The sequence below is a fragment of the Brienomyrus brachyistius genome, chromosome 13, assembly GCF_023856365.1.
Source record: "Brienomyrus brachyistius isolate T26 chromosome 13, BBRACH_0.4, whole genome shotgun sequence".
In the NCBI taxonomy this organism is placed as follows: Eukaryota; Metazoa; Chordata; class Actinopteri; order Osteoglossiformes; family Mormyridae; genus Brienomyrus; species Brienomyrus brachyistius.
The window spans coordinates 1-22,349 of record NC_064545.1 but is presented as its reverse complement, the minus strand read 5'-3'; the positions used below and the strand labels follow the sequence as shown (position 1 = coordinate 22,349).

The following is a 22,349-nucleotide window of genomic DNA, read 5'->3' as shown; positions in this document are numbered from 1 at the left end:
AAAAAGTATTAGTATATTCTGTAGGGTGCACATACAGTAAGCGGGGCTAAGCGTAGGGACAGCTGGATGGACATTTGCCGAAGGCCAGGCACGTGCTCACGACAAATTCACCAAGCCAGGCTCTGTAATGATTTATGAAGTAAAGATGGGTTTCTTTGTGATTTTTTGACAATGAGGATAATACGACTGAGATATATATCAGTTACCGTGAGACCTAAACCATTTTAAAGGGAACCTACTGATATGAACAATTTTAATTTAAGTCCTTTGTAATACCACTTGAAATTAAATTTAAGAGCAAATCTCTAATGGAAATACACACAAAACTGTAATTCTTTCCAAATAGACTGATGTCAGTTAAAATGAACACTAAAATAAAATGGCAATAACATGGTCCAAATGTGTTTGATGTGAAAATGATAGGAAAATTTTTATTTCTCTCCCAAATAATATTTATTATAGGCTCCGGACCCCCCGCGACCCAGTAGGATAAGCGGTTTGGAAAATGGATGGATGGATAATATTTATTATTACAATACTCTCATAAAATTCAATATCAGTGGAAACAAAACTCTAAAAGAAAAAAAAATGACAGATGTGTATACAAACCAAATCAACATGCTTTTACAATGTCCTTCACAACATAATTCCATACAGGCTGGGTCTGGCCAGGCTCCACAGGGCCCCTCCCCCAGGCCTGCCCCCCTGGGGGAGGGGCCAGGCCTATATATATATATATATATATATATATATATATATATATATATATATATATATATATATATACACACACACACACTGCATATACACATTCACACATATTAATCACAGACATGTCTGCGTATAAAAAACACTTTTTAAATGAATTCATATAACAGGTAATTTAACAAATAGATCGACTGATAGTAAGCTTGATTTGACATGCTGAAGTAGCTCTCGTGCCGTTGCATGGCCCATGCACTGTAATCCATAGTATGTCGAATGAACACAACCATTTAACCAATAACGCTCATAGAGCTCCAGCTGCCTGCTCATTGTCTGGTTCAGGGTCCCGGCTAACATGATCATAAACACGCTGCTTGTGTTGACTTCAGCGATAAGCTCATTTTTAACATACGGGGCCAATACAAATTTAGCCACACATCTGGTTTTGTCTTTTCCCACATATTAATGTCCAAGCTCCGAGTCAGGAAACACGGCTTTGAACGCTTCTTTGATACCGTCATTTGAGCAGTATGACTGGTGGCTTGCCTCCGTCCTCAGCACCGAAATCACCTCTGCTTTGAGTTCCTAACCCACTGCACACTTGTAGCAGAACTCATGAACCAACCATATATATATACTTCATAATGGTCTTTCTGATCATGCAAAAAAAGGGCTTTATCAAGAGAATCAGGGGCGTTGCTAGAGATTTTTGGGCCCCATGAAGGCATATTATATTGAGCCCCCAAGTTCAGACTACTTTCCAAATTTTTTAAGCCTCCTGTTATTCAGGGGCCCTAGGAATTGTAACGTTCCCGTGTCTTACAGCGTATGTACTGTAAATAGAGAAGTGAAAAAAGAGGCGTGTCGAAAGGTTTATGGGCGTCGACTGCAGCAAGTGCCACCGACATTAGTTTGCCAACTGTACGGTATATACAGGGCTGTCTGTCTGTCTGTCTATCTATCTTAATTGTCAAGCTTTCACAATATTGCAATGCCGTTAAAATTTCTCAAAAAACGTTTTAGGTGAATATAAATTAAAAAAAAAAAATTAAAGCAGAAAATGTTATACGTAAAAAGTATTAGTTCAAGTGTTTCAGAAAACCGTATCGGTATGACTATTTCTTTATGGCTAATATTTGAAATGGCTTTTCATTTGGATGTTGCTGTCGGGCATGAGCATCATCATCATCCCAGAGTGATAATTACGGAGAAAGGTAAGAAATCATAAAGGTCATTATTACATTTTAGTGTTACCACTATTGCAATGGCAGCAAAATAAATTATATATGAATTTAAAACTAAAGAAAATTGTATTTCAAAAATTGTACATTTCAGTGGTCCGTAAAGTAGATTGTACTTTTATGTGGGGTAAGAAAGAAAAAAATGACTCCGCCAATCGCTTAATAAATTTTCAGAATGCGTTACTAATTATATTAGGTATAAACGCCACAACCTCGGCGAATGGGGATACTGGACGGCAATGAAAGTGTATTTTAGAACACGTGTTTCGTAAGATTAGCTGTGGGTTCAATACTCGCCAGGCATCACAAATCTCTTTGTTTACTCTATCAAACAAAAACACGGAAACCCCAAATTCACAAATTCGTGTTTGGTTGTGAAGTCACATGCACAACTTGGTTATTCAATTACTGCAGCCGATAAATTGTGAAAATGCAAAATGACACGTCTCCTGTTGTGAGTTCACGTGCTAGCTTGGCTTTGACAGTCCGCCAATTTTATTCCAGTTAGTATGCTACTGAAAAATGGGAAAACATTCGTTTACATTCTCAATTGACTGATGTGACTATACAAACGCAATTCTTTCACAGTTTTACTTGCAATAACTGGCAATTCATGCATTGTGACTGAAACAATAGGCTTCAGTTTACTTGATTATTGCTTTGATATCGCAGAATTAACAAAGACTCGCTGTGACTGGAATCGGAAAATCACAAAACCCAACACACAACCCAAAGTCCAGCTCGATGTTAAACTAGGGTTTAGAAATGATTTTCAAGTATTTAACTCCAAATAACCAAGTGATGATTTTCCATCCATCCATTGTCCAAACCGCTTATCCTATTGGGTCGCGGGGGGTCCGGAGCCTATCCCGGAAGCAATGGGCACGAGGCTGGGAACAACCCAGGATGGGGGGCCAGCCCATCGCAGGGCACACTCACACACCATTCACTCACACATACACACCTATGGGCAATTTTGCAACTCCAATTAGCCTCAGCATGTTTTTGGACTGTGGGGGGAAACCGGAGTACCCGGAGGAAACCCCACGACGACATGGGGAGAACATGCAAACTCCACACACATGTGACCCAGGCGGAGATTCGAACCCAGGTACCAGAGGTGTGAGGCAACAGTGCTAACCACTGCGCCACCATGCCGCCCCCGTGATGATTTTTATATTTGCAATTTTATGTATCTTTAACAGAAGCACTGCTGGTTTCATGCTGTAATGAATCGCCATTAAAGCATTATGTTCTCTGGCTCTTCCCTGGTTTTCAGTGTAGCCGATTTTTTAAAATTTCATATCCGTGTGCCTCACCTGCCTCTGTATTAACGTCATTCCTGCCAACGCTCCCGTTTTCCTGGGTTTCTCCAGTATTTAAAAGCCACCTGCCGGCGTCCTCCCGTTTTATTGCGTCTCCGGAAAACCCGCCTAATAAACTCTATGTAAGCCATGTTATACAGGCAGTCTAGCTTTCGGTTTGTGGGATTTTAATTTTGCCGTAATACCCCTTAGCAAAAAGTAGTTTATTCAAGTGTACTACGAGTATGTTTATTTTATACTAAAACTGAGGGAGTATACTTTTTGTTTACTTTTTATATACTTTTTTATATACTTAAGAATAGTAGTGTGAAGTATACTTGACATACTGATAAGTATAAAGAAAAGTCTAAGACTAAGTGCGTTAATACTTAACTTATACTTTAATCCTAAAGTTTATACTTTAGTATACCTTACTTCTTTCTGCCACAAAGTACTAATACTTAGTGTTACGTGAGGCATGTAAAATACAGTATAACAAGTAAACAAGTAAAATAGCAAAAAAAAATATTTGTTAGTTTCAGTAATTCTAAGTTCATAAAAATATACTTCAAGTATACTTCAATAAACTAAAATGTGGACTAGAAGTACATACCTAGTACACTTGTAGTATATAGATGAGTGTACTTGTATACTTGAAAGTATACCTTTGTAAAATTAAAATGACCTTATAAAGTCCGAAGTAGTATTAAATTGGTATACTTTGTAGTACAAGTACATGGTCCGTAGTATACTTGCTATACTTATACTCAAGCACACTTAATAAGATGAACTTCAAGTATACTACTTTTTGCTAAGGGACGTTTGTTTTTGCGGGATTGCTTTTAATTTTGCATTAATGCATTTTTTAAATCTGACACAAGAGACGTTACCCTCGTATGTGACAAGTTACTTGCCATAATAACTGGTTCGGATCAATGAGGTAACGAACTACTTTAGTTACAATGTGTCACGGCATAAAACCGCATTACGTGACGAATATTTGTTGAATCACTGCATAATGCAGCGTTATAGTCGTCATACCCGGATCCAAAAGTTTTAATGTTTGTCTAACGACACCCAAATTGCCAGTGAAACACAATCTAGACACAGAATACACACATTACATACAATTTCAATACATCTATCACTGGAACGTGCAACTCGATTTAAGGGGTGTGCAGAGGCTTGTACCATTGTTAAACAGTGCAGTTCTGTGATAAATTAATGCTGATGTCATAACATAAATGGAAATAAAAATATAAATTTGGTTATATATCTTCTTAAGGGGGCGGCATGGTGGTGCAGTGGTTAGCACTGTTGCCTCACACCTCTGGGACCCGGGTTTCAGTCTCCGCCTGGGTTACATGTGTGCGGAGTTTGCATGTTCTCCCCATGTCGTCGTGGGGTTTCCTCCGGGTACTCCGGTTTCCCCCCACAGTCCAAAGACATGCTGAGGCTAATTGGAGTTACTAAATTGCCTATAGGTGTGCATGTGTGAGTGACTGATGTGTGAGTGTGCCCTGCGATGGGCTGGCCCTCCATCCTGGGTTGTTCCCTGCCTTGTGCCCATTGCTTCCGGGATAGGCTCCGGACCCCCTGCGACCCAGTAGGATAAGCGGTTTGGAATATGGATATCTTCTTAATTATTTATTCTTATTTATTTGCTCTTTCTTCCTTCCTTCCTTTCTTCCTTGAGCTGTTATGCTATGAGCTATTGGGAAGCCTTTTGTACATTCCACAGATAGAATAGTAAACTTTTATGATTAACAGTGTGATTAATAGTGTCAGGAAGACTAAAAATGATTAAGGCTGGTAGATTCTGCGTACTTGTCACCATTGCTGTTTCAAGAACTCAAAATACACAGCACTCTCCCTTGCTATTTGCAGGATGTGTGTCTGGGGGTGGGGGTGGCTGCGACAGTGGGGGCTATTTCGTTACATGAAACTCGGCCAAACAGCCATGCATCTCTGTAATGCAGGGTATTGCTGGCTTATCTCATCATTACACCTGCTCTCTTGTATTATCAGACTGTGTAGCCAGGAAGTGCGTGTTACTGGGAACGCAGAACTCCACTCGCATGGAGCTCCTTCAGGGCCCCAAACCCCGCACTGTGTATGCTGGAGTTGGTGGCAGACTGTTCTACTTGGACTTCCGGGAAAATTGCTCCCAGAATGAGGTAGGCTGACAGTATGGGCTTGGTCGTCAAAATGCCCCTATTCGCTATACACCAGAACCAAGTGCCCCGACCCTAAGCAGTACTGATGTGTTATTTAAATTAATTTCTTTAGAAGAAACTTTAGTTCAAAGCGATCAGATATCAGAGTTGGGCAGAGTCCCTGGTTAAAGCCCTAGCAGTAGTAACTGGGAAAAAAAATCGTTATATGCAGTTTTAGCATCAAGTAAACCTGCTCGCTCCTGCACACAGCTTGATCCGGCAAACAGAGGATCATGTGGCTGTAACTGAATACATACAACATGGCATAATGGCTGGTGCCCGACGTGATGGTTGCAGCATCTTACAAACGGCCACACGGACTAGATATGATGGTCTAGACTTTACCAAGAATGGTGTGACAAACACACTAAAGAAACGCAAGCTGGTGGCAACGTTTGTGGCGAAAACACTGGTGGTGTAGGAAGACGATTAAAGTGTCCAGGCCGGATACGATAAAGCTAACAGGAAGGCCACAGATGCAAAAAATAACAGCTCAGTACAACAGTGGTGTGCAGAAAAGCGACTTGGAATGCAGAACCCGTCTGTGCTCACAGCAGCTCTGGGGGCAAAACGAGTGCCTAATTAAAAGTGTGTCTAATACAACTGGACACTGAGTAAATACATCACAGTTAGCTCTTGTGTGGCGTGTGGGGTAGGTTTCCTCAACTAAAATAAATATATTGTGTGATAGCATGCAGTACATTGTGCTCTTTTATGGATATTTGCAGACGCTGGTATTCAGAAATAGCTGCTCCAATTCTTGTTCAAGAAACACAGTGAGTTGATTACAGCCACTTTCATCGCCTAACATTTTTGCAAATTAGAGGACCCTGTCTGGTTATATGAAAATGCTTTGATTTAATAAACAGAAAACACTTTACCCAGCACCCTTTTCTTACAGGTAGTAGAGAATAAATGAAAACACAAATGTGTTTGGATATTTCCAGAGCTCGTGTGACTATGACATCACTCTGCTTCATGAGCACAAGAATGGAAGCGCACTCTTCATCTGTGGGACCAATGGGATTACTCCAGTGTGTTGCAGTGTGGTACGCAAAAGTTAGCATAGCGTTTTTTTTAACCATTTCAATGAAAATAGGTGAACTGTTAACTTGGCGTTTTCTTTGACATAGTCCAGAGAGACTGGTTTTTGCAACGAATGTCTCCCGGCAAGAGCAGTGAGCCCGGTTTCTGTACATGAGCATGCACCATCTCTCTATCTTGGTGAGTCAGTAAGAATGGAGCGCTATTAACACATACCTGAGATGGAGCTGGAGAGGTCAAAGCACCTTTTCCTCGTATCACCTGCAGGGGAGGAGCTGTACACGACTGCCAACAGGGTCAAAGGGGGCAATCATGTGGGCATCCGCAGGCATTTTGGGCATCAAGCCAGCATATGGCCAAGTGACAATGTGACAGGTGAGTTGGGAGGGTGGAGATGGGGGATGTACTCTTCCTCTGTTCATCAGTCTTTTCCCTGCTCATTTCTGAATCAAATGATCAGTTATCGGTATCGACTTTTGACTTACACAGACCTGCTCAGAGAAAACCTTTGTCAAGTACCTTGGGGTGATTCCGTTGTGAAAGGCATTATATAAAAACAAACAATCTAATTGAACTGAAATAGCTTTAAACATCCTCTGCCCATTACTAACATGTGTAAGTTTCTTTGCAAAAACCAAGGTGGAACAAAAAACTGTATTTTGACTTCACTATGTTTAAGGAGTTAAGGATATTTAAGTTTTAACCGTAATGAAGCTGTGGAGGTTCTTAGGACATGCAATGACATCTTAGGACAAGGACATAGGACATGCAATGACATCTTAGGACAAGGACATAGGACATGCAATGACATCTTAGGACAAGGACATAGGACATGCAATGACATCTTAGGACAAGGACATAGGACATGCAATGACATCTTAGGACAAGGACATAGGACATGCAATGACATCTTAGGACAAGGACATGAAAGGAAGCCAAGCAAGAGCTGGTATCAGCAAGGCCTTTTCAACCCAGTCCAGCATCAAAAATAGTTCAGAGATAACGACATAATTCACTGAAAAACTATATTTATCTTGTGGCTTGCTGGCTTTTTTCCTAAGTTGACTGATGCCGGTTGCCTGATTTCAAAGCTTTTTATTCCTATTTGCTTTGTTCAGAGCAGAATTATGTGGCCCTGGTTGCAAGTCCCAGACCTAACAAGATTCAGGACCGGATCTACGCCTTCCTGGTCCAGAGGAATGCAGACCAGCACAGGGAGGCTGATCTGTGGGTGCCCCTTGTCACCCAAGTATGCCAGGTAAGCAAAACTATGTGGAGGACCATGATGAGTGTGCGGTATCAGTGGTTGTGTGGCTTTTGAGGACACTGACTTGAGGGCACATGATTACCCACCATAGGATAGAAAGCTAGAGACTAAAATTAATTAATTAGGATCCTGAAGATAAATGTTTCTGTGCACTTGAGGTTGAAAACGGCCCTCACTAATGGGCAAGGCTGTGATCTATAACATACTGGCTTGTTTTAGATCCACTGAGTTTATAAACGTCTTTGAAGGGGTTAAACCAAGCACAAGAACTATATTGCCGGACATGACAGCCCGCTTTGTGCTGTCAGGCAGATTTGGGCGGGCCCAAATCATTTTTTCAGAGGAGCTGGACGTCCCACCTTAGCGCCCTGCTGTCCTGCGGCATCGCTGAGAAGAAGCTGTACTTCAACCGGCTGCTGGATGTCGCGGTCCTAGAGCAGGACAACTGGAAAGACAGCATGGTGTATGGCCTCTTCTCCAATGGCTGGTAAGGTATCGCAGAAAAACAACAGACAAACAAGAACACAGCACATTACTGTTGCCTCACACCTCTGGGAGCAGGGTTTGAATCTCCTCCTAACCCTACATAGGACAAGCAGGTATAGAAAATGGATGGATGGACTTCAGTCTATCAAGCGGCCAAATACTGTGTTAAGAGGAAAATGCTGTAGTCATGGAAGTCACATAAACTCACCAAGTATTAACTAGCCATTGATTTCTTGTAACAGAAACAGGAAGGACCACTTCTTTTCTCTGTTAATCAGAGTTAGGTATTTCAGGTCCAGAGAGTAAAAGTCCAGACTGGGATTTTGTTTCAACGAACCAGTTGAGTACTCTATCACTGTGACTTTTTATGCTCAACTGGTTGGTTGAAACAAAATCCCGGTCTAGACTTTTACTCTCTGGACCTGAATTACCGAACTCTGCTGTTAATACTATATGAATGGACCTTATAGACTCAGTAGTTCCCAATTGAAAGTGAATATAAGCATGCCATTATAAGTTAACCATCAAATATGAAATAGGCTTCAGAAGAAAGGTCAGATCTAATTTGAAGTGATCCAGTGACCTTTCAGTGCAAACTATGAGTGTGTTGGCTGTGGTGCAGTCTAAATTATCGCCCATGGCCTCGTGGTTTATCGGAAGTGAACGTTTTATTTATCCCGTAACTCGTTTGCATAGGACATGCTCTCTGGCATGCTCTTGTATCAGCCCAAGCGGAAGTTCATACTTCTGCAACATCATTTTCTGTAACTTATTTGTGGTGAGACACGACATTTACATTTATTAATCAGGCAGACGCCTGAAATATATCCCAGAGCAACATACAGACAAAGCAGTTCATTCATAATAAACATACAGTCGTCAGAGAACCAACAGGTAGAAGCGTCGTAGTCTACGCTTGCAGAGAGACCAGAAATGAGTGCAAGAAAGTATTGAAAAAAGGGACCTGTAAGGTTACTGCTTAGAATGTCCGAAAAATTATACAAATAATGCCAAGAAAATCTGGTAGAATTAAATCTGTGAACAAAAGACTGAAAAGGAATGATATCTGTGCAAAATACAAGTAAGCATTCAGTACTGCTGGCTGCAACCATTGTAACAGAACAATCAACAAAGAGATTGAGTTGGTGATGAGGCTACCTGAGATGTTCTTACAAGAGATGGGTCTTCAAGGTGTTTCTTCAAGGTCATGAGGGACTTTGCATATCAGAAGAGAAAAGCGATGCCAGTTACATTTAGTCTAAATGAACAATCCTCGGAAATGTATTGACAGAGAACAAAGTCCCTTTGAAAGACTTACCATGTAATGAAATACAAAACAAACTGTATTTTACCTCACCAAAAAAACATCACACTTTATAATAATAAGCCTTTTCCCTGATGTCATTCTGTATTAACTCAAAACCCTGGACTGGAGCCCGCTGACCACACTGCTCCTCACAGGGGCACCACAGCGGTATGCGTCTTCACCATGGGTGACATTGACTACGTCTTCACAAATTCCCCATTCAAGGGATACACGGACACTGTTCCACACCCACGGCCCGGAACGGTAAAATAACACTCTGACTTTGTTCCATTGTTTTCCTTTTGTTGTGGCTACTGTGGAGTTTGAAGTAGAATTACCCTGACTTGCTTTACCTTTCGGTGCATGTTAAAGACAAATGTCAAGAATTTACTGTCCGATGCAAGTCAAATGTTATAGTCCAGACCCCAGTGATATTTTTGCCATATTCGTGTATTCGAGTTTCATCTCGCTATCCAAAACACTCGTCCAGTACAAGGTTACAGTGAGCTTGGAGCCTAAATGTTTCACTACTGTTTCTGGTCAAGTGTGGTCAAACTGCCAAATGCTAATCTTGAATGCATTTTTTATCCATTGTCTCGATGGCAGTGCGTTGTCGACAGCACGAAACTTCCTCTTGATGTCCTTAGATTGGTAAAAGACCATCCTGAGATGAAAGACTGGGTCAGGCCAGTGAATAACAGCGACCCCATTGTTGTCAGTCATCATCATCAGTACAAAGACATCCGAGTAGACAGAGTGAACACCAGCCTGGGTGCCTCCTACCACGTGATACTGCTTACGCTGGGTGAGAATCTTATTGCAGTCAGCACCAATGACAATAAAAGAAACAGCATGCAAGCTCATAAAATATTAGTACAGGGATGTAAGACCTTAATTGTACCACTTATTGACCAAGCTAACATCAGTAATGTAGGATACAGGCACCTGTTCCCAATGAAATGCTCGCAAAACATTCATCACTGGCATCCCCAGTGACTCTCTTACTGTCTACAGGGGACTCAAAAATAGGAATGTCTTTGGGGGGGGGGGCATTAAAGCTAGCGATGCACCAGAATTCGCTCTTCACTTTCCAGTAAGGAGCTTTTTTGGGGTGAATAATTAAACTCATTTTACAGCTTTGGATTGTAAAAACACTGTACATTTATGGCGGTATTATTTTCTTGAATGGTGCTATAAAATGCTGAAACGTGGCCTGCCAGCCATGAAACGCCATGTGTCTATATTATATTGAAGGAGCAGGATTTGTGGTAACAAGCGTCTAACTGTCTGCACTCAGGGAGCGGCAGGGTACACAAGGTGCTGGAGCAGGCCGACCACGCCTTCCTTATTGCTGAACTGCGGCCCTTTGCCAGCCGCTGCCATATCCGCAACGTTCTGCTGCAGCCACATACGGTGAGATGCATCACCATCCCCCCCCCCCCCCCCCCCCCCGGTCAACGTTCTGAATAAGGGGGCACAAAAACGGATTTCACCAGATCACTCGCTGATCGTGTGCTGGCTAATAACAATCGCATTCCGCGTATCTCAATGGCTGTTTTAAGCCACGTACTTAATTAATAAACCCTGCATATAATCAGTCAGAAATATTTTCTTTTTAAAGGCTAACCTGAGAAATACCCTAATAACATTATATTACTAGAAAAGGAGTGTGATGGTGAAGATTAACTTTCCTATGTCGCTAATGGAGGAAATGAGGATTCCAAACTCACAGTGGGTAGGTTAACATGGGCATCTGTGTAGCCAGCAGCATGTCACAGTTCCACTCACAGAGTTTCAGAGGCGTCCTCTTACCCTTAGCAGTCATGAGTCGCATCCTGACAGTATTGGTGTTGGCCTTGCAGAAGATGCTCTACGTGAGCTCCAGCAGCGAGGTTGTAGAGCTCGACCTGCGCAGCTGCCAGGCCTATGGACTATGGTGTGAGGACTGTGTTATGGCCCGGGACCCCTACTGCGGATGGAATGGAACTCACTGTGCACCAGTCACCAGGTATAGCCCATAGTCTTCAGGTCTACACGTAACCTCTCACACAGTGGTGAAGTTTTAAGAAGGACCTGGAGGGTTTAGGGTACAGTGGGAAATGCTTATAGTGATCACATCTGTCTGGGTGAAATTGAACACTATAAGAGTATGGTCATTATAACAGATTTTTTTTTTCATTTTCTTTATGTTTCAGGCAGATAAATACATAAATGTCAATTAGATGGTAATTATGTGGATGAGGTAATAAAACTGAAAACATTGCTATTTACTGAATTTTATTGACTCTCAAAATACAGTTCAACTTTGAAATGCTTTCAAAGTACTGTATTGCTCACTCCTGACAAACCCCAGAATCTACTGGGAAAAAATGCAGAGGTTCTATGTCCTCTCTGCACAGCACTAACAGCAACAGAGTACAGGCTGGCCAAGATCCCAACTGAGCTGAATGGTTTACAAAAATTGACAAATGCTGCAAAGAAACTGGTATTTGCGATTGTGAAAACCCTCAGTGCCAGGAAGTGGTAAATGGTAAACTTTTTAAATGTAGAACCAGACTGCTACAGTCACTGGTCAGTGAGCAAGTGACCACAGATGCTGCTAAGGATGACCCTAGTAAAGACCTTACCCGGCACTGAGACCAGTGCTGCCTCCCAGTAGTTGCTGCAATCCAGGTGATCACCCTTCACTTTCTAGATAGGGACAAGAAGAACAGTCTTCCAGTCAGTTGGGATGACACCTTTCCCAGGAACAGCTACTCCCCGAGGAGGGCAGCCATGAGACCGACCAGACCAAAAGCAGGTGTACTCACCTAGAGATCTGGCCATTCCGGTCTGGGGCGTTTACAAAGCTCCTCTGACAGCAGAGGAAGATGGTCATCATGCCAGAGAGACGCCTATCCAAATTGGCCGCCTCAGATTAGGACCAGAGCGCTACCATGCAGCGGGTGACGCCTCAGCACCACGCCAGTTCCATTGGCTCTCCAGCAGTTTCGACACCTCCATGGATGATCCCATTCATAAAGTATGCAGCTTTCCTGGGGGTGGTTGCGGCAGAGCTACTCCCACAGAGAGTAGAAAAGAGTCCCACTGTTTTGCAACTGTTTTGCAAATCTTTACGGTGACTTGAGCACCAAACCCACCACCGGCCAACCCAATGGAGAAACCCAAGAGCGCAAACCCACTATGCAGAACATTTTCTGTAATAGTACACTCAGAAATGAGCCTGGCTTAAGTAGGTATTATATAGTCATGCATTGCTTAGCAAAACCAATATGTTGTGAGAAATGAATTGTTAGGTGATTTTGTTGTTGCGTGTACATCATAGAGTATACTTACACAAACCTAGATTATATAGCCCACTGCACACCCAGGCTATGTGCGGTAGCCTAAATAACGATTTAAAAGTACAGTATAGTAAATATACAAACCACTATCATAGTTATTATTCAGTACTATGTACTGTACATAATTGTGCTATCCTTGTGTACAACTGGCAGCACAATAGGTTTGTTTACACCAATATTATCACAAACATATGAGTAATGCTTGGCGCGATAAGATTACAACAGCTACGATGAGACTAAGCGATAGGAATGTTTAATCTCTTATTATAATCTTATGGGATCATTGTCATAAATGCCGTCCGTTGACTGAAATGTTATGTGGTACGTGACTGTACATGAATTGTAACCAAAAATAATGTAGGAAGGTGACACCTTGTCAAAATGCAGTTTATCCTTGAAATTTAATACAAAAAACAAAATACAAAAGCCACAGTTCGGATTGCATAAAGGCTTTATTGTTTCAGTGAAGTCAAAAAGATGTTTTGAATGCTAGTACAATTCCTAGGATGTTCACCAGAAATTACCACCAAGCCCCTGGAGCCCAATTCCTGGCAATGGTCCAGCATTAAGAGGCATTGTCTTCTTCCTTTATCTCACAGCAGAATGGCTCTTTGCAATAAATTCTGTTCTTATAAGGCAAGGCATGTTAAATTTAATTAAGGTTACACTATAGCCAGTCTCATAATTAACAATGAAAATATGTTTTAGGACATCACAATAGCATCCTCACAGAAGAACCACTAGGCATTAGTAAGAACACCACAAGTAAAATCAGATTGTAGTTTATCGATACATTGGCAGCTAAGATTAAAATTTCACTTTTGAAATAATAGCAAAAAGAGTCAGTGATCACTGTGGTACTGCACTGAAAGAGCAGTTATGGAGAAATGGATGGAGGGTGAGATGGAAAAAGATTTTATTATAGTGCAGCATAAGTGAAAATTTAAGGCTTTTCGATACCAGCACTCATTCAGTAGTTTTTGGTTAAAGGGCTTCAGTTCCACTGTTCTACTGGGGGACTTTAACGCTCATGTGGGTAATGACAGTGAAATCTGGAAGGCTGTGACTGAGTCAGAACGTAAAAGTATGGATTCGCCAGTCAGTCTACATTCCTACCATCTATGGCCACAAGCTTTGGATTGGGGACTGAAAGAATGAGATGGTGAATACAAGCAGCAGAAATGAGTTTACCTCACAGGGTGTCTGGGCTCAGACTTAGAGATAGGGTGAGGAGCTCGGACATTTGGCAGGGGCTCAAAGCAGAGCCGCTGCTCTTCTGCATCGAAAGGGGCCAGTTGAAGTGGTTCGGGCATCTATTATGGATGCCTCCTGAATGTCCAATTTGGAGACGACACCGGGGCAGACCCAGGACATGCTGGAGAGAGAATCTCTCTTGACTGGCCTAGGACAACCTTGGTATCACCCCCAGAGGAGGTGGCGAAGTAGGGGGAGATCTGGGCATCCCTGCTTAGGCTGTTGCTCCCACAACCCAACCCTGAATAAGCATTTTAGGGGGGGTTGGGTGAATGAATTCATTCATTCATTCACTCACTCATTTATTCAGATTCATAGGGTGGCTTTGTTATACTCACCCACCTACACACACACACATCTCTGGTCCCATTCTGACCCCATTTTGATGTCCACGCCCCATGTCTGTGTTCCCAGTTTTAGGGTCATGATACTCTCAGCCCATTACACATTTGCAATATGAGGACTCATGAATAGGCCTCTTTATCACATAGTCCTCCATTGTTTTTTTGCTTCCCAAACAGCTCAGCGATACAGGATGTGAAACATGGAAATCCTCAGCTATGCACACAACAGTACGGTGAGGACAACGGAACCATGTTTGTGTGCTGTTCGGATGGGCTGTAGCTATACAGTAATAATGCACTTCATTGACGTAACAAATAATTACCAGGAACTTTAACATACTAGATGGGTATAGAAAAAGGTACATGTGCAAAGATAACGAATGTTTAGAACTATTCATGTAGACCATGGGTGACCAATACGACGATCGCGACCGATCAGTAGATTGTCCAGCTCTACCTGCACTACCTTTGCAAAGTAATAAACCGTAAATGTATTGAATTGTATCGTGCTGAGCGTCCATGCAGTGATACAAGGTTCACCAACATGTATGGTATATATAAAGTCTAATCAGTGTGTGTCCGTATAAACACACACACTTCATAAATGAGATAAAATGTTTATGTCGTTACCCCTGCGGTTGATAAAATTGTGTATCAAACGCGTATCTTCCCCGATTTTCTTTGTAGAAGTATCTCTCACTGTAAATGTAGTTGGAGACCCCTGCTATTATCAAGCACAAGGTAACGATCTACTGGTCTAGATACTAATTATTACACTTGCCATTCTTCTCCTCCTCTTCCACAGTAATACCCAGCATTCCTCAGAAAGTTAAACAACACACGTCACACTTTTTGAGATGTTCCGTGCCGTCCACCCATGCCACTTACACCTGGTACCACAATGGAAGCACAGTCAAGAGCCACGTCACGGACGGCCAGTGTCTGCTGCTCATCGAGGCTATGGATCCCAGTATGGCTGGGACCTACCGCTGCAACGCCTCAGAGACAAGCTACACAAAGGTCGTTGTGGAGTACAAGTTGTCCATAGAGAGCAAGGTCCAAGGTCTGGCCCCAACATACCTGCTGCTCTACCTCCTCAGCCTCACTTTGAGCTCCATGTCCCCACAAGACCTCTAGATCCTGTCTGTAATGGGAAGGTTGCCAGGGTAAATCATCATGGTTTGGTCAGTTTGCTGGCAAAAGATTCTCAAGTAAAGACAAGTCTGCACACACATAGACACACATTTACATACTTGTGATAGTTTTATTACCTTGCAAAGAGGCTCTAGGGCAGGGATGTCAAACTCCAGTCCTGGGGGGCCGGAACCCTGCAGTGGTTTCGGTTTCCCCTCATTTAACACAGCCTTTGCGCTGAATCATTTGTAGTAGAATAGGGAAAGAATTAAGGTACACAGGGCTCTGGCCCCCCAGGACTTGAGCTTGACACCCCTGATCTAGGGTTTGCAAACAGCCCCAGTGCTTTTCATGTAGCTAATTTTAGGTTTGTAATGGAATAATATAGATTTACCGCAGGATTGCTTGCAGCCTAAAAGCGTAACTGTCACACCAGATGACGGCTCCGGCTTCTTCCTCCCTTTTTAAAAGCTACCTACAGGATATTTCACAGTCATTCCACAGTGGTCAGTGATCATTATACGGCACGGTTATTTTTATTATACAATTACAACTGTGCAAAACAATGGTACATGATATAGCTTGTTCGTAGTTAATCTACTATTTATTTTAATTAATTTTTTACAGCTATTTTTATACATTTGTTATTGTACGTTTACTTAACTCCTTGCTCTCGTCATACTCCTTTATGAAACCAAAACCCCCCCACAGGATTAATAAAGTATTCTGAATCTGATTTGCACACCCCTTTGGGGCATTTTGGGAAGGTATAAATAGGACATCCTATTGACTAATGCGACCTGGGGACTCATACCTGGTGAACATCGGTGACAGTTATAAACAGTCGACAGTCTTACCGAAAGATATAGGCGTCGGGAATCTGAAGCATTCTGATGAACAATATCCCTAATCCCAAATCTGAAGGCAACAGTGAAGTGAAACCGATTGCTATTGTTGACACACCACAGTACAGAAGTACACAACAGCAAAATGCACCCACTGCAATTAATCCATATGTAACATTGTGACACAGTAGTGGGCAGCTATTATTTAGCACCTGGGAAGCAGTTCCTGGGGGCAGTGGCTTACTCAGGGTACCTCAGTGGTACCTTGCTGGTTGGGGATTCAAATTGGCAGAGAGAGAGAGAGAGAGAGAGAGAGAGAGAGAGAGAGAGAGAGAGAGAGAGAGAGAGAGAGAGAGAGAGAGAGAGAGAGAGAGAGAGAGAGAGAGAGAGAGAGAGAGAGAGAGAGAGAGAGAGAGGAGAGAGAGAGAGAGAGAGAGAGAGAGAGAGAGAGAGAGAGAGAGAGATGAGAGAGAGAGAGAGAGAGAGAGAGAGAGAGAGAGAGAGAGGGAAAAGGAGGAAAAAAAAAACGTAACACTGCAGTAAGATAAAAAGTTACTTTATGACATACATGTTAAGCCCTGAGAATGACGTCCTCACATTAGTAATGTGAACAAAACTGAGTGTGTTAAAAAATAACCTTTGGGGAAAGTGCTGCACTTTTAAATACACTTTACAAATCGGCACAAACCAGTTTCACAAGCATCCATGTGTGTTTGTTATTTGGCTTATTACAGAGATAGTAATAATGATAAAGAGAGACACATGCACCAACTCCAGACTTTTCACTGGAGCGTCGCACATATGAAATGTTTGATATGAGGTATTCGGTGAGGTATTCAAGCATTTGCATATGTAACTGCTATACATATATCATGGTATATTTACCTTTAAAAAAAAATTATAAAATCCAAGCAAACCATGTAGAAAACGTTTGCAGAATGTTACCATCATGGTTACCTGAGCAATATCGCCTTACCAAGAAGAAACACAGAAAGCAAGAGAACACATACCCATATAATTAGCCATGGCGGTACCATTGTCTTTCCTAGAGACGGTGCGGCTCTCCTTGTAGTACACTGCCCACGGAACAACTTCATTTAACTATAACCCACAAAATGGCCATATTGTCCCTAAAAACAATAACTCCAGTTTTCTGTACTGAGGTAGGTGGGCAGGTCAGTTCTCTCCATTATTGAGAGAGACAAAAAAAAAGCGGGATACTACACAAGCACACACACGGCAATACTTTTGCGACATTCAAGCCCAGCGAGGTGGGTCTATGTCATCCTGAAACCTACTTTATGCTGAATGAATCTCAACAGGTGAAAACTACAGACACACACTCAGCCTTACTTAGCATCTTGCTGACCTGCATGTGGAGGTTACAGGCCAGTTCAGTAAATACGACTCTGAGTAACAGCATCACCAGAGAAAGAGCAGCAGCCTTATCGGGTTTGCAAAATGTAGCCTCTCGGCAGTTTGATGTGCTCAGTGGGAACCATCTGTCCAAACACTAGGGGCAGAACCCCCCCCCCCCCCAGTCATGCTAAGCACCAACTCCGGAAAACCACACAGCTGCACAAAACTACAACACACACACACAAAATTATAACAGCTAATAAAATGCACACTGACATCAAATGACACCAGAAGGGAAACACTGAGAAAAAAAAAATTGACCATGCAAGGCAGCAAGCTGAGCTACTGCATAACGTCGAGCTTTAAGTCCACTGCATCTGCATAAACTGCATTGTCCCAAACGATGACACCAAGTGATATCATGCAGGGTGGGGGGGCGGGCAGCAGACCCCAGGGATAAAACTTTTTTTTTTTTAAATGGACTGGTCTTTGGTATTCAGTTACACAATAGTCTGAAGATGACATCAAAAAGTGGAGGATTGAGCTCCACCAGGCTGCTGCAGAACCAGACGTTTCATTTGTGTAACATCTCACATTGATAGGGGCACATTCCTGAGGAACATGTCCGCTGCTGGTCTTTCAAATGTCCAGGATAGTCAGCAGAAGCGATGTGTCAGACTGCCAGAGGTATTTCTTTGCATGGTCTTATCCAGCTGTGCATTATTTTTTTAAAAATCTTTTTTTTTTCCCTGAAAACAGTGAGTCCATGGAGACAGGTCGGTAATTCCTGAGACACCACCTTTACCAATATGGAAAGGCAAACCTGAGGTCAGAAATGTATAAACGGTCACACACACAAATCCCTGGTCCCACCACGAGACGAAGATCCTGTCTTGAACTTGAGATACTTTGACTGAGATGTTTTTCCTCACATTTCTTATACGCGGCGTAAAAACGCATTGGCACCATTTTAGGCATTCCTCCACCCTATTCATGATGATTGACAGACGCTACAGGAAGGGACAGATGGATGGATGGATGCAAGGAAGGTTAAACGGGCATGACATCATATGGACGGGTGTCTAACCCTTCCTACTAGGCCCTTGTCAACCTGGCATTCCACGGTGATTTGGTATGTTTGTGTAAAACATCTGACTAAACGTGAAGCTTTCTGTTCCTTTAAAACAGCACTGACAAGATTCATTAGTATTTCCCCAGTAATCGCTGACAGGGAGCTTATATTAGGTGCAGTACGGTACTGCATCTTGAAACTCCAGTGAGCAGAGCTTTTCATAACACAGCTACCTAGAGCACTGCCTGCAGATTCACACCAGTTCTTCTTCATTAGAGGTTCTCGAAACACTAGGACAACTGAGAAATTAGGGGCTCTACCTGACTAAACTCTACAACTGGAAGCATCGGTGCTTCTGCTTAGAGATTATGAGCACTTAAGGGGTAGATGAAGGGCAGAGCGTAAAGAGCAAAGACCCATTTTCAATTATATAATTAAACAACCACTCTCAGTCAGAGTCCCTTTGTTTCAAGGTTAAAAAGTCCTGAGCCATTATTCTGTACGGTACTGGCCAAGGATTATATTTTGCTGATATAAGAGTAATTAAATATAAAAGTAACCCTGTTATTTAAACACAGGTGTATCACTGTCCCTGAGGTATAGTATAGAAGGAGTATTAGATTAAAACACTCTTATTTGAGGTAAAGCGGACAAACGTGTGTTAAAATAGTATATTCAAAGGAAATAAATGGCAAAACTAAATAAAACTTCAAGTTATGAGTACCTGTCGTCAATTTTGGCTGTACAGTGAGTGTTTACTTTCAGCTGTAGTGAGCTTTTTAGAGTGTCTTGCGTACGTGTGTGTGTGGAGTATCTGTGTGTTTGATTCTTTGTTGGTGTATGCAAGCAAGTATAGTGCCTGATGTCCAGAGGTACGGCCAAGACTATGCTGACAGGGGCAATGAGGTATTTGTTGTGCAACAGTTCCGATCCCATAAATTCAGTTGATCATTTAGAGAAATGCGTGGCTTCCCAGCTGGGTGGCGCTGTACCTCAGCCAAGGGTCAGCTGACCGGGCTGCCCGTAGCTACGGAGAACCACTAGCAGAGGGCTCAGCAGAACTGGGCCCCTTGGAGGAGGAGGAGGATGCAGAGGAGAGGCTGGGGCTGTGAGCAGAGGAGAGGATTCCGAAAGCCCCGGCAGGACCAGCAGGGGGCGCTGCTGCTGCTGATGTGTTCATAGCTGCCGCAGACCTCTGGGCAAACAGCATTCCTGTTAGAGGAAGATATTTATTTAGTGATCGGTGGTCAGTGACGACACACCCCAGTACACAACGAAATGTGTCCCCTGCATTTAACACATATGTGATGTCATGACATAGCAGGGGGCAGTTAACACTGACAATATTCAGTTTTATAGTATAGTATCATGGTTCGGCAATACAACACATATGTAATACCGTGCAAAAGTCTTAGGCAGTCAAAAGAAATGTTTAAAAGCTATTTATCTGGGTGGTACGTGCACAATTGCTCAGAAAAAAACACTTTGACAGGCATAACATCATAGTTTTACACCAAAACGAAGATCATTTAAACATTTTCTAAGACTTAAGCTACCTTAAGAATTGCACAGTACTGTAGGTCAATTTAGGATGACTAAGCTGCTGTTCAGCAACCACTCAAGTACAGTGCTGCCAATAGATTTGAGTGTTAGTTATATTCATTGTATTCGAGAATAATGAGGCTAAAAGGCCCGTGGTGTCCTTGCTGCCATCTGCAGGCAGCCTGAGGTATTACCGGAGTAAAGCGTGCCATTGACCTCCACAGACACACTGATGCTGGCAGCTCCGGTGGAGGTGATGCTCAGCGCCAGGTCCTGCTTGTCTTCTGAAATGGAACGGGGGGTGACAATATGAGCACGCAGGGACAGACCAGGAGCAGGAGATGCATGGTGGGGGGGCGGGGAGGGGGGATCTCACCACGGCTGGTGGCGCTGAGCTGCAGCCCCATGGGCACCTGCGACGCCATGGCCAGCAGGTTGTGCTGCAGCGCCTGCTGCATGAGCCGCTGCTGCTCCTCCGCCAGCCGCACCATCTTGCGCTCCGGCCCGTCACCGGTCTCCAGCTTGTCACGCAGCTGCTCCAGAGTAGAGGCGCGTGCCAAGTGCTGCTGGCTGAGGGCCATGGCGACGGGCAGCCGGCCGGGGAAGCATGGACAGGGGCGCCTCGTCTGGTCGGGGGGGCGAGCGAGGGCCCACGCCATACAATCATTGTCATGTTCCACCAAAGCAACAATGCATTCAATTATAGTCACGGGTATCTTACTCATTTTAATGCTTCACGTGACAAAAATCTGTTTTAATTTCAATTTCTGCAACCAGTTAGATATTGAGACGCAAGTTATATTTTCCCCATTAACTCAGTTACGTCACTGAACAATTCTAGTAAAAACGGGTATGAAAGGTTTTGATGGTATTAATGAAAGAGAGACAATGTAACTGTTCTTCCAAAGGGGGGAGTCAGAAGACAATTACAAGGTGTAGAAAAAAAATTTCATTAGGTTGACTGCAAACTAAGACCTGAATTTATATGATATATACAAAAGTAAATGGAGATCAGGGCCTCAAAGTACCCATATGAAACGAAGACCTGCTCGACCTATCGCTAATCAAACACCAGGACGACCAATTCCGCATCTGGAGGAAATTAAAACGGAGGCTGAACCCGATGTGAAACACAGCTGGACAGCGAGGGGCTCAGAGAATTAATGACCCGGCTGGGGGCTAGAGGACCACTGGGCTTCCTGAGCCGGCTTCCTGTAAGTTAAAGTCATTAAAGGTGCTGACCCTAAAGACGCACTGGAACTGGGAGGGAACAATAGCTGCACTTTTCGAGTCAGTCCAAGAGGGGGCAGGCTTTTACAACAAAACAGATTCCTCAGCTCTATGACTGAATTAGAGAAGACGCATTTTGAGAAAGAAAAAAAAACACACCAGTTGGGAATAAACCAAATAAATGTTAATCCAAGAAACGTGCCACTTCAAGCTAAACTAATTGCCACAACAGAATTATGTTAGTGAACTACAGCCCCACTAACAGTATATTGGTATAGGATTGACTGATTTTTTGTGTGTCTGATGTTAAAGGGGTTATCCAAACATGAACATGTGGACGAAAGCAGTTCAAGTGCTCTGTGTGTATGAATCCTGCCTTTTTAAACAATTTCTCAACTCCAGTCCCCCACCCCCAAAAAAAAGGTAAACTTCAGAACTTCAGCTGAAGAGCTTTTTGGAATTCTGCATGGGGATTGGCTGATATCTCACCCACCTGTGACCTTTTTGAGCGATGGGCCAGGGGACGCCTGCAACCCATTGGGTCCGCCAGAAGCCCCGCCCCCTAATGAGGGCAGGTGCATCTTTGGGGGTGACAGGATGTGGGGGGCGGTGCCTGGAGACGTGGAGAAACGGTATAGGCCGGTGCTATAGCTGGG

The 22,349-nt window shown here is 43.0% G+C and overlaps 2 protein-coding genes across 3 annotated transcripts; one reads left to right on the top strand and one right to left on the bottom strand.

Moving 5' to 3' along the window:
- Window positions 1-1,408: 1,408 nt before the first annotated feature.
- Window positions 1,409-16,381, top strand: LOC125706381 (semaphorin-7A-like). 2 transcript variants are annotated; one of them, XM_048973051.1, is made up of 15 exons: window positions 1,409-1,626; window positions 1,900-1,919; window positions 5,279-5,427; window positions 6,195-6,242; window positions 6,414-6,515; window positions 6,600-6,690; window positions 6,778-6,885; window positions 7,629-7,768; window positions 8,086-8,264; window positions 9,725-9,833; window positions 10,176-10,374; window positions 10,867-10,982; window positions 11,432-11,577; window positions 14,689-14,744; window positions 15,317-16,381. In XM_048973051.1, exons 1-15 carry the CDS (start codon window positions 1,424-1,426, stop codon window positions 15,646-15,648), a joined length of 1,998 nt encoding a protein of 665 aa, XP_048829008.1. In that variant the 5' UTR covers window positions 1,409-1,423; the 3' UTR covers window positions 15,649-16,381. The 2 variants fall into 2 exon arrangements, with proteins under 2 accessions (XP_048829008.1, XP_048829009.1); XM_048973052.1 differs by having other exon boundaries at window positions 1,588-1,728; window positions 8,068-8,264.
- A 649-nt stretch (window positions 16,382-17,030) lies between these two features.
- LOC125706382 (AT-rich interactive domain-containing protein 3A-like) lies at window positions 17,031-22,343 on the bottom strand. Its single transcript, XM_048973053.1, has 4 exons — window positions 22,187-22,343; window positions 20,840-21,089; window positions 20,658-20,747; window positions 17,031-20,133 (listed from the first exon to the last, which is right to left on the bottom strand). The coding sequence occupies exons 1-4, from the start codon at window positions 22,229-22,231 to the stop codon at window positions 19,949-19,951; spliced, it is 570 nt and encodes a 189-aa protein (XP_048829010.1). The 5' UTR covers window positions 22,232-22,343; the 3' UTR covers window positions 17,031-19,948.
- Between the last annotated feature and the right edge of the window lie 6 nt (window positions 22,344-22,349).

Excerpts from the sequence above, each read along its gene's own strand:
- LOC125706381 (XM_048973051.1), top strand. The coding sequence starts at position 1,424 with ATGAAGGCATATTATATTGAGCCCCCAAGTTCAGACTACTTTCCAAAT. Across the intron at positions 1,627-1,899 it reads CCGACATTAGTTTGCCAACT|AGTGATAATTACGGAGAAAG; the intron begins GTACGGTATATA and ends TCATCATCCCAG. Across the intron at positions 8,265-9,724 it reads GGCCTCTTCTCCAATGGCTG|GGGCACCACAGCGGTATGCG; the intron begins GTAAGGTATCGC and ends TGCTCCTCACAG.
- LOC125706382 (XM_048973053.1), bottom strand. The coding sequence starts at position 22,231 with ATGGGTTGCAGGCGTCCCCTGGCCCATCGCTCAAAAAGGTCACAG. Across the intron at positions 21,090-22,186 it reads ATCGCTCAAAAAGGTCACAG|ACGAGGCGCCCCTGTCCATG; the intron begins GTGGGTGAGATA and ends CCCCCCGACCAG. Across the intron at positions 20,134-20,657 it reads CAATGGCACGCTTTACTCCG|GAATGCTGTTTGCCCAGAGG; the intron begins GTAATACCTCAG and ends TTCCTCTAACAG.